The sequence below is a fragment of the Sarcophilus harrisii genome, chromosome 2 (genome assembly GCF_902635505.1).
Source record: "Sarcophilus harrisii chromosome 2, mSarHar1.11, whole genome shotgun sequence".
In the NCBI taxonomy this organism is placed as follows: domain Eukaryota; kingdom Metazoa; phylum Chordata; class Mammalia; order Dasyuromorphia; family Dasyuridae; genus Sarcophilus; species Sarcophilus harrisii.
In genome coordinates this window covers 308,219,022-308,236,448 of record NC_045427.1, presented here as the reverse complement: position 1 = coordinate 308,236,448, position 17,427 = coordinate 308,219,022, and the positions used below count along the sequence as shown (strand labels likewise).

The 17,427-nt window shown below is 35.4% G+C and overlaps 1 protein-coding gene across 5 annotated transcripts in view; it reads right to left on the bottom strand.

Annotated features, from left to right (window-relative positions):
* The window catches only part of DPF3 (double PHD fingers 3), a 330,115-nt gene that overhangs the window by 67,810 nt on the left and 244,878 nt on the right, over nucleotides 1-17,427 (bottom strand). For all 5 annotated transcript variants that reach the window (XM_031952579.1, XM_031952578.1, XM_031952581.1 and 2 more), the window contains exon 5: nucleotides 7,770-7,865. In XM_031952579.1, the coding sequence (XP_031808439.1) occupies nucleotides 7,770-7,865 (96 nt within the window). The remainder of the gene's footprint in view (nucleotides 1-7,769; nucleotides 7,866-17,427) is intronic.

The following is a 17,427-nucleotide window of genomic DNA, read 5'->3' as shown; positions in this document are numbered from 1 at the left end:
TTTTGGTGCATAAAGTAATAAAATACCATGAGAAATGATGGATATGAAATATTCAGGGGAGCATGGATAGGCATATGAACTGATAGAGATAAGCAGAACTAGGAAATAATGTACACAATGGCTTAAAAAATGTAAATAAAAAAATAAGAAAGAAAAGAAACAAAACTCTGTAGGAACATAGGATTTTTAACTAGAAGGGACCTTAGCAATCATCTAATTCAACGTTTTAATTTTACAAATGGGTGAGGGGGCCACAACTAAATGGGGCAGTGGATAAAATACCAGCCCTGAAGTCAGGAAAAGAACTTGAGTTCAAATCTAACCTCAGACAATTAATACTTACTAGCTGGGTCCCTAAGCAAGCAACTTGACCTCAACTGTCTCACCAAAAATACAATAAAATAAAATAAATTTTACAGATGAGGAAACTGAGGCACAGAAAGATGAAACTGATTTACCCAGAGTCACAGAGCTAATGTCTTTAGGCAGGATTTGAATTCATGTCTTCCTAAGTCCAAGTTTCATGCTCTTTTCTTTACAGGATTTGCTGCTTAAATAAACTAAAATTGACCCCAGAAAAGGACTGAGAAAATCTATTTCCTTGTCTTCTTTGCAAAGGGATTTAGGGAGGATATGGGTATAAAATATTGCATTTATTGTCATATTTGGTCAATGTGTTGGTTATTTTTGGTAAGCTGTTACCCCCCCCCCTTTTTTTTTCTTTATCACTGGATGGTAGAGAGAAAAGGGATTTATTTTGAAATTAAGATAACTAAAAACAAAAGAGCCCAGTAATCATTTTTAAAATAATAAAGAGCTCTCAAGATATATTGTGTTTCCTTCCAAGACCAGAAAGATCCAGGGTTGCAAGGAATCAGCAGTGCCAGCTCTCCCATTTGTGTGATCTTAGGACACACCCAACCTCTCTGAGCTTCAATGGCCCTATATATTAAATGGAGGTGCTAGTTTTTCCTATTCCACAGACATAATGTATATGAAAGCGCTTTGTGAGATGTAAGATTCCCTACAAATGGAAATTAATTCCTAATGGGAAGGAGAGGAAAAGAAAGGAGAGGAGAGGAAAGGAGAAGGAAGGGAAAAGAAGAGGAAAGCAGGGGGGAAGGTGGGGAGAAGGAGAGGAGAGGAGGGGAGAAAGAGGGAAGAAGGAGAGGAGGGGAGAGGAGAGGGGGGAGAGGAAGGGAGAGAAGGAAAGAGGAGGAGAGAGGAGGGGAGGGAAGGGAAGAGGAGGGGAGGAAAGGGGAAAGGAGGGAAGGGAAGGAAAGAGGAGGGGAGGAGAGAGAAGAGGAGGGGAAGAGAAAGGAGAGAAAAAAGAAGTGGAAAAGGAGGAGGGAGAGAGCCAAGCACTTGTTAAATGCTTACTATATGCCAATTACTGTGCTGTGCTTTACAAATATCTTATTTGAGCCTCACATCAGCTCTGAAAAATCAGTGCAAAGAGTCACTATTACATCACTATTATCAATACTGTTAACAACAGTAAAAATAAACACAATGATGCTGCAATTACTTCAGTGCCACATGGTACATGGCTCACTCCAGAAGTCTGTCACAATAGCCTCTGAACAGGTGAAAATAGTCAAGCATAATAACAGAAACAATTCAGAGGAAAAAATACAGTGTTAAGAAAGAACTCAAGAAAGGGCTTAGCAAAGAAAGAGTTTTATTTCTAATCCTGATATTTAACAACTTGTGTAATTTTACAAATGCTTCCTCTCCCTGTGCTCATTTCCTTATCAGCAAAATGTGGATAGGGCACCGGGAGCACATGATAATATTCTGTAAGGAAATTATGTCATTGGTACCACCAACCCTTCCAGATAAATATTTGCTCACTAAGTCATCTTTGATTCTTGACTCTCTTTTACCACCTCCATCCAACCAGTCTCTATTTTTTCCCTTTGCAATGGTTTTTGGATTTGTTCCTTTCTCTCCACTCCCCACTGCTGCAATCCTAGACCAGCACCTCATATGCACAAAGATATAATACCCCCTTCATCAGTTTCCTTGTCCCTAAACATCACTGACCTGTCAGTTCCTTCCTCAAGATCTATAAAGATCTCCTTGGTTTCAGATCCTGAAACTACCTTAGACCTAATGGATGATCTTTCACCTTATTTATTTCAGAATCAATTCTCTACATCACTTCCCAGCCATTTCCTCACCGTATCATGATACCAGTCCTCTATCTTTTCCATGTTCTCTTTCCCATTAGAATATAAGACCCCTAAGAGAAGGGACTATCTTATTTTTTGTAGTTATTTCTCCCACACTTTGGGGGATTAGGGGCATGGTAGCCCCAATCTGGAAAATCTGCATAAAATTTATGACCATCTTTTCACACCAAAGAATCTGAATTTTTTCTCTGTCTTTTGTGGAGTGTTTACAATATCTTATTGTAAAACGTGGTATAAAAAGGTAAAATAGATTTATATTTTTCAATACTATACATATATTTTAAGCATTTCTGAATTTCTAAACTTTTTCTGTCATCTGCTAGCCTTTGCAAGTCATTTGAAGCTTCTGCAAAACTCCCAAAAAATGGAAATAAAAAATTCCCATTTAATTTTTTATACCAATCCACAATATATCAAAACCATGATGGGGAAAATCATGATATGGGAAGGATAACCATATCAGAATTCTTAGCATTTAGCCTAGTAGCAGGCACACAGTAAGCTCTTAATCAATGCTTAATCAATACACACTCCTAGTGTACTGCACTAGTCTCCTTATCCTATTTCTCTCCCCCCATCACTACATCCAACCAAACTACCTGCAAGAAATCCCTGGTGCCATTTAAGGTTTAGTTTAAATGTCTTTTCTAATCCCACCCCCCAGTTATTAGTGCTTTTGCCTCCTACCCCACTTTCCTGAAATTACTTTGCATCTTAAATTTCATTATCTGTTGTTTTTCTCCAACAGAAGTTAAGCTCTTTGAAGGCAGGGACCCTGAGGGTCTTCCCCTCCCACATTTATTTCTTCACTTTTCCTTCACACTATATCCTGCTATACCATATAGTTGTTCCTAACATATGTAAGAAGAACATAATCTTCATGCAAAGATCCCTGGACTTAAAGATCTTGCTTCATAGATCAGTTCTGATAATTTACCAGATGTGTGACCATAGGCAAGTCACCTCTCAAAATCTCAACTTCCTCATCTTTAAAATGGAGAATAACCTCATCCACAGTCATTTTATAAACTTTATAAATTAAATTGCCATATAAATGCCAGTTACTGTTCTATGTAAATTGATGATTTTTGTCTACCGGGGTCAGGACACAAGGCATCTTTTTTTTTAGCAATAAGGTGTCATGGGAAAGTGGTACAACTACCCCTCATGAGGTCCTTCCTTTGTAGTTAAGGATTGCCAGAAGCCATTCTTTGCCTCCATTACTACCCAACCTTAATCACTGAATGGGTGTGGTCTCAGTCAAATGGAGACAGTTAAATACCTTAGCTTAAAAAGACCAGTTTTTGTGCATACCCTTTGATCCAGCAGTGTTACTACTGGGCTTATATCCCAAAGAGAGCATAAAGAAGGGAAAGGGACCTGTATGTGCATGAATGTTTGTGGCAGCCCTCTTTGTAGTGGCTAGAAACTGGAAACTGAGTGGATGCCCATCAGTTGGAGAATGGCTGAATAAATTGTGGTATATGAATATTATGGAATATTATTGTTCTGTAAGAAATGACCAACAGGATGATTTCAGAAAGGCCTGGAGAGACTTACATGAACTGATGCTGAGTGAAACGAGCAGGACCAGGAGATCATTATATACTTCAATAACAATACTATATGATGACCAGTTCTGATGGACCTGGCCATCCTCAGCAATGAGATCAACCAAATCATTTCCAATGGAGCAGTAATGAACTGAACCAGCTATGCCCAGAGAAAGAACTCTGGGAGATGACTAAAAACCATTACATTGAATTCCCAATCCCTATATTTTTGCCCACCTGCATTTTTTATTTCCTTCACAAGTTAATTGTACAATATTTCAGAGTCTGATTCTTTTTGTACAGCAAAATAACAGTTTGGTCATGTATACTTATTGTGTATCTAATTTATATTTTAATATATTTAACATCTACTGGTCATCCTGCCATCTGGGGAGGGGGTGGGGGTAAGAGGTGAAAAATTGGAACAAGAGGTTTGGCAATTGTGAATGCTGTAAAATTACCTATACATATAATCTGTAAATAAAAGGCTATTAAATAAAAGAAAGAAAGAAAGAAAGAAAGAAAGAAAGAAAGAAAGAAAGAAAGAAAGAAATTTTTAAAAAAATAAAAAGACCAGTTTTCCACTGCATCCAGGGCCATCTCCAGTCATCCTGATCTCTATCAGGCCACTGGACACAGATGGCTCTCAAGGAGAAAGTGAGGCAGGTGCCCTGGCACTAAATCCAATTCATTTGTATATCATGGCATCACCTCCCTAATGTCATAATCCTCTCCAAACTGGAAGGACAAAACACCAACCTAGCATGAATCCTGGCAAACAGCAGGTACTCAATAAACATAAATTGAATTTTTAAAAATATTTTCAATATTTTTAACAATACTTTACATATTATCAGAACACAATGAGACAGAGCAGATCAACCAATTATAGAGAACTAGAGCAGGGAAAACAGGATGAAAGAGATGATCTCCCAAAAGTCCCTTCCTCCTTAATGAGTCTATGACTAAGGGCAAGAAAGTCAAACAATATAAGCAAAGGTAAAGTGACATAATTTACCTGCTTCCCCTTCCAAACCTCTGAGTATTCTCCATATCATAAACAAACATTCCACCTAACCACCAAATGGTAAATAGTTTGTATTCCACCTCCATATGCTTCCATATGCCAGGCCTCAGGCAGCTTATCTGAAGCATATATAGTTCTCTGACCCCAATTCCCAAGTTCTCTAGTCACAGGACATATAATATCACCTTGCATATGTGAAGCATTTGGAAATCATTGTCTTCTTTTGTCTTCATAGAAATCACAGAATATAAGAAAGGAATGATTTCCAATTTACAAATTGAGAAACTGAGGCACAGGAAGACTAACTTCTCCAGGGTCTCTAAGGTGCTAAGTAATAGAAAAGGAACAAAAATGCAAATATATAATAATAATATAGTAATATTAATTATAATAATAACATAATATATTATTATAATAATATAGAATGTCTCACATTTATGTAGTGCTCTAAAATTCCCCAAGGCAGACAGATCGCACTGCGGAAAGAGTATTGGGAATGTAGAAGAGAAGACTCATCTTTCTTTTTTTATTTTATTTTATTTTATTTTTTATTAAAGCTTTTTATTTACAAAACATATGCATGGGTAATTTTTCAACACTGACCCTTGTAAAACTTTTTGTCCCAAATTTTCCCCTCCTTCTCCCCATGCCCCTATCTCCTCCCCTAGTTGGCAGGTAGAAGACTCATCTTTCTAAGGTCAGAGATGAAGGCAGACATGTACTAGTTGTGTGATCCCAAGCAAATTACTTAACCCTGCATGCCTCAATTTCTCATCTGTAAAATGAACTGGAGAAGGAAATGGCAAACCACTAGTCTTTGCCAAGAAACCCCTAAATGGGGCCATGAGAGTCAGACATGATTGAAAAATGACTTAACAATAACAACAAAATTTATCAAGCATGGTTTGTAGAAGAAACCTGTGGTATGGTGCAGATATTACCCAAATAGTCAAAGAATCTATGATTTCATCAATAAAACAAATTGTCCCAACCAGCACTGATCACAACTCATAGATGAGAAAATACCATAATCCTAAGTTATTACCAAAATCATATAGGAGATGAAATGCCTCACCTAATCACAAAACAAGTTTAAAAAAATCAGACATAGCATTTGAACCCAGTTAAGAAATTTAAATTAATTCTATTCTGTAAATTATTCTATACAATATATTCTTTTGCCTTGTAATTGATTCTGTTTCTGCTTAAGTCCCCTTTCTATGTCTTTGAGTTGAACTCAGGAATTTTGTTTTCCCTCTAAATTAGCTTAAATTATTAATGGGGGAAATTATTATCTGTATTATCTTCAATACCTGGGAAATTTTCAGGACATCTGTTTGTTATCTTTAAGTCCCACAAATTAATTTAGTATCATCCCCCCAAAATATGTCATCTGTCCTCAATTATTCAGAATTAGGAGATTTATATTGCTTGCAAAGACACAACAAATCTGATAGTTTTGATCCCCGTGCAAAGAGTATAAATTGCATGGATTCCTTAAAACAATTAAAATTCCTTAAATTTCAGAGAGGAGTGATTATTAGCCCTACATGGGGACTAACCCATTTTTCCTTGACATAAGCAATCTTGTTGTTCTCATGATACTATCGTGTAACCAATTAAATTGTCTTCCCCACTTACCCAACTCTGTTCTTTGTTCTCTTCTATTTTCCAAAACTATATGAAGGCTAGTAAGCCAAACCTTGTAGTCTTTTGGTCATTGAAAGGGATCATTGACCCAATTTGCTAATTATTACTAGTCTAACTAATAAATTGATCATGCTCAAAAATTTATCTCTCAGTTTACCTTTGTTTTCAAATGTAACACTGTTCTTCCTGACTCCCACTCTATCAATTCCTCCATGAAACTCTTGGGAAAACATTAATGTCTCCACTTTATAGATAAGAAAAGTTCAGAGAATTTAAATGATTTGTCCACAAGTCCTAGAGTCAGGAAGACCCGAGTTCAAATCTAAACTCAGACACTTCCTAACTCATTTAATCCTTTAACCTCTATTTGCTTCAGTTTCCTCAACTGTAAAATGGCAGTAAAGCTGGCATCTACCTCCTACGGTTATTGTGAAGATCAAATGAAATACCATCTGTAAAGTGCTTAGCACAGTATCAATTACATAGTAGGGACTCATTAAATGCTTATTTCCTTCTTTCTTTCCCTCCTTCCTTCCTTTTCTCCTTTCCTCCATTTCTCCTTCCTTCCTTCTTCCTTCCCTATTTTCTTCCCCCTCCTTTCTTTCCTTTTTTCTTCCTCACTTCTTCCCTCTTTCGTTTCTCTCCTTTCTTCTTTCTTCCTCCTTTCCTTCTTTACTTATTTCCTCTCCACAGTCACACAGCTAGCAAATGTTGGAGCCTATATTCAAACCTATATCCAAGTCCAATATTCTTCCCAGTAAACCACAATTGACTCTCAGTAAACCAACTCTGTAAAGCACTAAAGCTTTCATATCTTCACACCTGAGCTGACATACAGCCCTAGGAATGCCTGAGGACTCAGACCCAAAGTAATGTTCATTTGTGGCCTCTATGTTTCTGTGGAATATTGTTCCACGTATGGGAACCATACAGAAGAGAACAGAAAACCTTCTCCTGCTGCCCCCACTTACTCACTTGACTAACATTCAAGGCTTATTCTCCTCTTTGGAGTACCCTTTGCTGAATGTTTTCTGATTATCCTCTCTGATAAAAGTTGAGGCAAAAGTTGAGCTTTTCCTGCATGACATGAGGATCAAAGTCCTTTCTGAGGTAGTAGGAAAAACACTGACTCTGGAGTCAGAAAACTGAGTTCTAATCCTGCCTCTGACACCTACTATCTATACAATCTTAAGCAAGTAACTTAACTTCTGAGATTGCTCCCTCAGATAGAAAACGAATAAGGTAGACTAGGTGGCCCCTCAGGTTCCTTGAAGTTCTAGGTCCATGATCTTATGGAGTATTTTCTGTACCTTCCTTTCTTCCTATTGAGAGCCTCTAACTTACCCGTCCTCTGGTCCTGTTCTTTCGTTTAGGAGTATCTTCTTCTAAATCTTCCTCTTCATTCACTTCTTCTACATTTTCATCATTTTCCAGAACCCTCTGAAATTATAGAAAAAGAGTGGGAATATTTAAAGAGTTAACAGCAAAGAAAAGAGGGGAGAAAGAGAAAAGAGAAGGGAAGAAGAGTTCAACCAATCAGATTTTTTAATAATTATTATTATGACGTAAACACTTTAAATGAAAGTTAACGTAGCGATATCTGAAGACAGAAGTGTTGTTCATGGATTTGGCAACTTGACTATATGGATCTTTTCTCAACATCATCAACTTCTAATCTAATCTAACTAAACATTCCAAAATCTCACACTTTAGCTTTTTCCCAAGAAAAAAAAATCTTTTAAAAAAAGTTGACTTTAAAGAAATCCAAGTTATCAATAGCCATATTTTTAAAAACTGAAATCACTAATAATTAAAATATTTAACTTTAAAACAACTCTCAGATTCTACTTCATATCTACAAGATTGGCAAGAATGGTAGAAAAGAAAAAGAAAACTATTGTTGGAGGAGCTGAAGAAAGATAGATAATGGTGCACCATTGGTGGAATTATTAATTGGGTCAGCCATCCTGGAAGCAGTTTGAATTCAACTGTGCACCCCCTTTAAACAAACTATCTTCACTATTCAATGTCAGAGAGATCAAAAAAAGAGGGGAAAGTTCCATATGTACAGAAATACAACCAGATCCTAATAAGTATATAAAGAAACCCCTAAGTCATTATAAGAATTCACAGTGAATATTTCGACTAGGCTAAAAACAAGTGTCATGTTTTACATAATCATAACTTTGAATACTGAAAATTTGAATACATATGACCATTTTATGGAATTCATTATTTGCACAAATCAGTATCTAGATATTATTATATAATAGCACTTTTTGTTTAGCAAAGAACTGGAAAGAAAGGGGATGGCCATCAGTTGAGAAATGTCTGAACTAATTATGCTATGTTGATATAATAGAACAATACATTATAAGAAAGGATGAAAGAGTTTCAGGAAAACATGGCAAAATTTGAATAAATCTATATAGAGTAAAATAGGCAGAATTAGAAGTTTATTCATTAATAATAACAGTGTGAAGAAAAACAACTTAGCAAGATGAGATTTGATCAATGCAATATTACAATTCCAATGAACCAATGATAAGGCTTCTATCCACTGGCTGACAGTGAGGTGATAGACTTGGAGTTTATAATTAGGCATATATTTTTAATATATTGTATCTCAGGGTTCAAATCTAAGCATTTGAACAAAACTGTCCTCATTGATAGAAAGAACAATGACTCAGTGCTCTGTACTTGCATCTGGACAGAATTATGAGAGCTTGGAAAGAGAAAGATTCTTTTTTCAGCTTCTGATTTTAAAAGAGGATAAATACAATTCTAGGCTCTCTTATAAGAGAAGTCTCAGGAAGAAAAGAGACTCTGGGAAGAAGTTGACATGTAAAGGAGTCAATACATCCCCTAGTTCTAGTTTACTAGTTACACTAGAGGTTCCTAGGTCTTTCCCTTTGGATGGGATCAGCCACTCTTTTGATTGATCTTTCATATCATAGAATGAATGTAAGAACCTGTTCACTCTGTGTACTATCTGGTATGTTCTAATCTATATAATTTGTCTGATTCCTATTTGAAACTGTCTCAGAAAAAATGGGTTTCTTTGTGATTCACTATCTTTGTATAACCAGTATCTGGTGAGAAAGAGGTCAGGTCTTCAGAAATAATGTGGGAGACTCCTTCCCCATTAAGCAATCTGGTGAGAATCCTGAATCTAAAAAAATTAATTCCTTTGACCTAAAAATATTTAGCTGGTGCTATAGAAAGAGAAGGCATGTGGCAATACAGGTAGATAAAATGCTAGTTTGGTGTCCTTTCACTGAGAAGAACAAAGTGGACCAACTTTATGATCTGATTGGCAAAATTAAAGTATCCTTTGGAGAGAGTGGGTAAGATTTCAGAGATATCTATTGATACTTCTCTGTAAGCCATATTTAGTCAAATCTACATAGATGTTTATATATCTACATCTACAATAAGTACACACTTATAATGGTAAATGTGAAGTATGTTTTGTTTGACCAAGCTTATTTTTCATTAGTTTTTTCAATGAATTATAATGAAAGAGGAATCTTGTAGAAGAATATCTAATAAGGCTGCCCAAATAAGAAAAAATGTTATCAAAGCACTTCTTTAATGCACCAAAGAAAAATGAAGGAAGTTCAGAAGGAATCCCATACAATTAGGAGAGCTTTGAAAGCAATATGTTGAATTTATTATGTATTTTTTAAAGAAGAATTCGTACGTAATATTGATATTTTCACATAAGATCCTCCTCTGTTCAACTTTGTACATGGAAATGTACTCTTTTCTGGTATTCATTAAATCAAAGGTCATAAATAATTTTAGGTGGCCCAACAAAGCTCTCTCTCTACTCACCTAAGAGGTTTCATTAAAGCTTTTTTAAAAAGCATAACTGTTCTTTTTAAAGTATCCTCTTAGAAACATGAAAATGTCATTTCTCTTATCCCCCTGCCATTCTGGAACTTTATTCTTTTTGAGGAAAACAAGTAACTTCCTATTTGCTTAATCAGGTCAATATTAATATTCTGCTAATAATAACTTATTGTTGTTTAAGCATAATAAATTATTATCATTTAAAATTCATTACCTAATAGTCATTGCATTTTTTACTTGGTTTAATGATCATTTATTTAATTACTCCTTGAAAACAATCCTGAGAGTTTCATTAGCATTATTATTTTCATTTCACAAATGAATAAACTGAAGGGGCATGTATTCCTAACTACTTAGTATTATGAGCATCAGATTTTGCTGGCTGTCAGTATCCAGTCCATTACTTGGCTTGCCAGTGTAAGGCTACACTGGCATCTCTGTCATGACCTTCACTTAGTTTATTTGCATCTATTAATTAAATGGGTATGTGTTAATTATATTTTTCAGACTTTTTTGCAAGGTTTAAAAGGGCATGGGATGATGACTTATGATGGAGCAAAAAAAAAAAAAAAAAAAATCAGTTAACTAGATGTCAATAATCCAATGTCCTAAATGTGGCTTTAGCGTTTACTCACTGTATAACCTTGTGTAATGTACAGTCTCATTGTGCCTCCTTTCCCATCTTAAAATTAAACTAATATCATCCTGACCCACATTCCCTCCAGGTAAGTCCTACTCTACTGCCCCATCACAGTATGGAGAAGACTCTGGGATTTCAAAAGTTATACCAATTGAATTGGCAGGTTTGTGCCAAGCCTCTAAGACTTTCAGTAAGGGCCTGCTGATGAATTATAAACTCAATGTCTCATCAGTCAAATACTTGGTCATCAAATGATGGATTTCTTTTGACCAGAAAAATGTATTATTTTAACTACTAAGGCAAAGAGGAATCAAAATTTGTGTCAATAGAAGAAATGTCCACACTGATAAAAATCACTAATAGTTAAAGGACTGAATAGTCTTCAACCTCACTGAATTATTGCATGGGTAAAATAGTATCATGTCAATGGAAAATACTTCAAAAAGTATCAGGTACTATTTAGGAATTAGGAATTATCATCCTTCATGTCACTTCATTTGGCAATATTTGATACCATTTCCAAGCCTTACATACAAAGCAAGGACCTCATGAGGGGTAGTTGTACCACTTTCTTATGCCATCTTATTGCTAAGAAAAGATGCCTTGTGTCCTGACCCCAGTAGACAAAATCATGTTGTCAACATGATATCCTCAAGTTACATAGAACAGTCACTGGCATTTACATAGCAATTCATAGTTTATAAAATTACTTTGGATGAGATTATTCTCCATTTTAATGAGGAAGCTGAGATTTTGAGAAGTTCAAAGTGACTTGTCTATGGTCATACATCTGATAAGTTATCAGAGCTAATCTATGAAGCAAGATCTCCAAGTCCAGAGACCTCTGCATGAAGATTATGTTCTTCTTATTCGTATATAAGGGACAACTACATGGTCACAGTGTGAAGCCACAGGAAAACGCATCTTCCTGAATTCAAATCTGACTTCAAACACTCAACAGCTACATAGGCAAGTTACTTAACCTGTTCACCTGAGTTTCTTTATCTGTCAAATGAACTGGAGATGGAAATGGCAAACTACCCCAGTATCTTTGCCAAGAAAACTCTAGATGGGGTCACAAAAAATCAGATGCAACTGAAAAACAGCTCAACACCACCACCTATATAACAAATTATTCTCCTAAGAATTCAAAACAGTTCAGAAATCCATTTCTGGCCTCTCTACTGGAATTGCTACTTCTACATCTGTCAAATCAATGATTCATTTTCCCTGGACCATGAAATAGAGCCTAGCAGAAAAAGAGAATGATGAGTCTAGTGAAGAAAAATCTTAGCCTGTAGTTAGGAGGCCTAGCCTCAAGAAAAGATTCTATATAGTAGTAGTAGTAATAGTAATAGTAGTAGTAGTAGTAGTAGTTGTTGTTGTATTTATAGTAGTAATAGTAGTAATACTAGTAGTCGTAATAGCAGTAGTTGTACTTGTAGTAGTAATAGTAGTAGCAGTAGTAGTAGTAGTAGTAGTAATAGCAACGGTAGTAGTAGTTGTTGTACTTGTAGTAGTACTAGTAGTAGTTTTATTAGCGATAGTAGTTGTGCATATAGTAGTAATAGTAATAGTAGTAGTAGTGGTGGTGGTAGTAGTTGTTATACTTATAGTAGTAATAGTAGTAGTTGTACTTGTAGTAGTAATAGTAATAGTAGTAGTAGCTGTTGTACTTATAGTAGTGATAGTAATAGTAGTAGCAGTGGTGGTGGTGGTGATAGTAGCAATAGTAATAGTAGTAGTAGTAGTAGTAGTAGTGGTAGTAATACTAGTAGTAGTGGTAGTGGTGGTAGTGGTAGTAGTGGTAATAGTAATAGTAGTCTACTAGTAATACTACTAGTAGCAGTAGTAATAGCAGCAACAGTAGTAGTAATCATAGTAATACTAGTAATTGTAGCAGCATCAATAGTAAAAAGGCAGTGATAGTGATGGTGATGATACTAATGGCAGTGGTGCTGGATAGTAGTAGAAATTTATTAAGGCAATTATGACAAGAAGATAACTTTTAAAGACTAGATCATCTTTCATAGAGGAGTGAAGAGAGGAAAAAAGGGGAAGATACTAGCTATGATGATATTTAGCAGGGACTCAAAAGAAAAACTCCTAAAATCTGAAAAGGGAAATGTTGAAGACACTGAGTTTATAAAAAAAATCTTCATTTAATACAAATTCCAGAAATAATATCTAATCATGAAATGGATGACAAAAAGAATACCAGTTTCTCAAATGGTTTGAAAAGGAAATGAGCATATTAAGACCGAAATTTTGAAGTATTTCTGAGTTTGATGGCATGAATTCAATTAGTAGATCAATTATACCAAAACAGTTGATATCTACTACAACCATCATGAATGAAAGCATTCCCTGATAGAAAATATAAAAAATTTGAGAACCTGAATAAAGTATATTTGATTGCCATTTCCTAGGTAAAAACTATAGGAAAACAAAGTGGAACTATCAAAGAAATCTCAGGATAAGCATCACATAATATATCCTAGCAGAAGCAATTTGAGAAGACTATTAAAGATTTGTGAAAAGACACTGGAAAACTGCATCAATGTTCAGCTGGTACATATAGTAGAAAATCTATATGCCATATAACCCAATTAAAGGCAACACAAAAGAAACATGACTGCCTGCCCAGGAGAGAGTTTCTCAGAAGGTGAGTCAAGATCATTAAAAACAGGGTCACATCTCTATGCAAACAGACACAAAGTTAGATATGGAATGCCAAATTTTCTCCCTCAATTTCCTTTTCTTCCTTTCTCCCTGTCAACCAACCTCTTGTTCAGTTGTTTCTAGTCATGTCTGACTCTTCATGACCTCTTTTGGTATTTTCTTAGCAAAGATACTGAAGTGGTTTGCCATTGCTTTCTCCAGCTCATTTGACAGATGAGGAAACTGAGGCAAACAAGTGCCCAGGGTCACACAGCTAATAAATACTCCAAGTCTTCACTCTATCTATTGTGCCACCTAGCTACCATGGTATAAGTGGAAGCAATAGAAAATGCCTTGTTTCCCAATGAATTATCACCCTGGAGGCCACAGAAAGCAAGGGAACATCCCTAACCTATATCAAAAATAGGACTTTTCCTCTAGAACTAGGAAAAGTTGGGAAGCCATCTTTGGAGCTGCTACATCAACATACCAATATCTGAGCAGATTTGAACTCTCCTGTCTCTCCTCTTTCTGAAGCCTTGGCTATACAGAATTATCTTAAGTAAATATCATTTAGTAGGTGGTCATATATTAGTTTTTCTTCTTTTTTCCCTCCCAGTTATAGACATTGAATTACCACATAATCAATCATTTGGAGAGGCCTTTGCTGCCCAATATAGGACCTAAAATGGATAGGAGAAGCCAATTACATTTCCTTTTTATTTTAAAACTTCCAGAATTCATATAAATATCCTTCATTCAAATTGCTATAATGAGGAGCCCTGATTTAAGTATTTACATATATTATCTGGGTTGTTTTCAAATATAACAGGACCTGATTAGGAGATTCCAAAGTCTTTGAGAATCTTGCCCAAATTGGAAACATGAAGTATCTTCCAATTCACAGAAATATGGTACAGTATGAAGATATTGGATTTATTATCAAGACATCTAAATTCTGATCTAGCAGAAACCAGAATCAAAAAAGGAAGCTTTGGAGGCATGAAATAAGTTTTTGAAGATATGTAGTTTTTATTGTATGTTCACTATACCATGGTATTTCCAGTTGTCTTAGACTTTGAAGGTAGTTTTCTTTCTGAGTTCTCAAGATTGGGAAATCTCATTAATCATTTATTTTTCACATGCACTCAAAAAAAATCTCTTCCTTTGTACAAAAATAAAGAAGGGATCCTGGATCAAATGCAGATTCAGAACACTCTTCAAATTTTTTCTCCATTAAATCCATAAAGGAAGGTATCCTTGAAAGAGTTAATGTAATGTTTTCAAATTCCAGATCTGTTCCTGACTACCTATATAAACCTAGGTAATTGAACCTTTCTGAGACTCAGTTTCTTCCTTTGTAGAATAAAGAAGTTGAACTAATTGATATCTAAAATCACTTCCAATTCTAAATGGTATGTCCTTTCTGGCTCCAGTTTTCCTGTCTGCCAAGGAAGAGGGGGAAAGAAAAGAAGTGAACAGTTATTCCAGTCCCAGCCTATTTCATGAGATAAATATGTTTTGTGCTTTTCAGTGAATTCATTGAAATTCAGAACTCAAAGAAACTTTTTTTGTGATCTAGTCCAACCCTCTCATTTTATTCATAATTCCCCAAGTTTGTTTAATTTTTTTGTTCAATATCACAAAACTAACTGGTAGAGATAAATTGCAAATTCAATTTGATCCATATGTCAATCTAATGATGTAAGTTGTATAGGCAGTGTTATCCCCATTTCCAGATAAGAAAATTGAGTTTCAGAGAGTTGATGTGAGAGTCCAAGGTCACACAGATAATAACCATGACAATAACAACATAGCATGTTATAAAATGTGTTAAGGTTTGTGAAACACTTTACGTATGTCATCTTGTTGGCTCCTCACAAGAACACAGTGAAATAGATGCTATTATCTTCATTTTGTAAATGAGAAAGATTAGGCTATGTGGTTATATGACTTGTCCAAGGTCCTGAGATAAGATTTGAATTTGGGTTCTTTTTGAGGTCAGGCTGGAGATACCTTGATTGTTCAGATTATCACTGAATGGATGCAGCCTCAATCAAACTGAGACCTGTTGCAGACCTTAGCTTTAAAAGGCCAAGCTCTCCCACTGCATCCAGGGCCATCTGGTCATCCTCATCTCTATCTGGCCACTGGATCCAGATGGCTCTGGAAAGGAAAGAGATGCAGGTGACCTTGGACAGCTCTCCCTCCCTCACTTCAATCCTATCACCTGCATGTCATGGCATCACCTCCCAGATGTTGTGGTCTTCTTTGAGAACAATGGACAAACAATAACAATAACAACAACAGTAACAGGAATTATTAAAGAAGTGCCAAACTTGGATTCAGGACAGGTGAATCTCACCACCCCACTTACTAGTTGTGTGGCCATAAGATAAAAAACAACCTCTTTCAAATTCAGTTTCCTCACCTGTAAAATAGGGATAATAATATCTGTAGCATTTTTTCATTAGATTGTTTCAAAGATCATGCATATGAAGCAATTTATAAATCTTAAAGCTATACAAAAGTCCATTATTATTGTATTCAGCCAATAATGTTGCTCCCTTCTGACTCAAAGAGAAGTATTCCTAATGGGGTAGCTTCCTAAAGGGATAGCCAGGTATTAACACCTGGTTAACATCTTCTGTGATAACATCAACTGACCTGAGGGTGAAAAGGGAAAATAAAAGTTCCCAATAATTTAGACTCTCCCTCCATTCAACATTTGTTTATCTCCAGCAAATCAATGGGGTTTGGGGGGGCCAGAGATTGTGTCATAGCTTAAAAATACAGAAATTAACATTCTTTCGTTGAATATGGACCTACCATTTCCAAATCCATGGTTTATGCAATTTTAAACAACAGACATCGTTTTACAAAATTCTCAGAGGTTACTATTTTGATGCTTACAAAGGCTTTCCCCGTCATAGGAAAAGCTTGATCCCTATAGAGCTCCCAGAAAATTTGGGGTTTAAGTCTGGAATACTCTCTCTTTCTTCAAATACCCCCATCTCTATGAAATTTCTGCAGACTTATCACCTCTCTTACATATTATATGTATAACATGTAATAGCTTGCAGTAATACAATAACATACAATACATGCACAAGGTTTAAGAACATAAGTTATCTCCTCTTCTTCAGGTAAGAAACCAAATAACTTTATATTGGTGCTTATAAAATAATACAGATTCCCTGGAGAGGAGGTAGATTATGATATTACAGGAGTAACTGAGGAAGTGATTATATATTTAGCTAGACCAGAATACTATTATAATGTTATTAAAATTAATGAATAATAAAACAAAAATATTAAAATTATGTTTTGCATATAATTGTAAATGGTTAATATATATAAAGTACTTTGCAAACCTTAAAATGCTATATAAATGCCAGATATTATTATCACATATATTGATTAGTGCCCATGATAATTACTGTATGTTGCAGATACATTGCATATTAGCTGGTGTGTGTAATCTCACTCTGTCTCTGCTGTCTATGTACATTCTGTTATTATGTGTGTTTGTGAACACATTGTTGCATTGCTTTGTTTTACTGATTATGCATTTTACTTGTATAGATGTAATATGTAGTGTTATGATTTTATGCATGTATTGTATGTTATTGTATTACTGCAGGCTATTACATGTTATACATATAATATGTAAGTTAAGAAGTAGAGAGGAGATAAGTCTGCACAGATTTCATAGAGATGGGGGTGCTTGAAGAAAGAGAGAGCATTCCAGACTTGAAGTAATGGCATAATCAAAAGTAAAAAGCAGCAGAATGAAAATGAGGCACAATAAATAGTCAATTTTGCCTGACATATAGAATTTTTGAT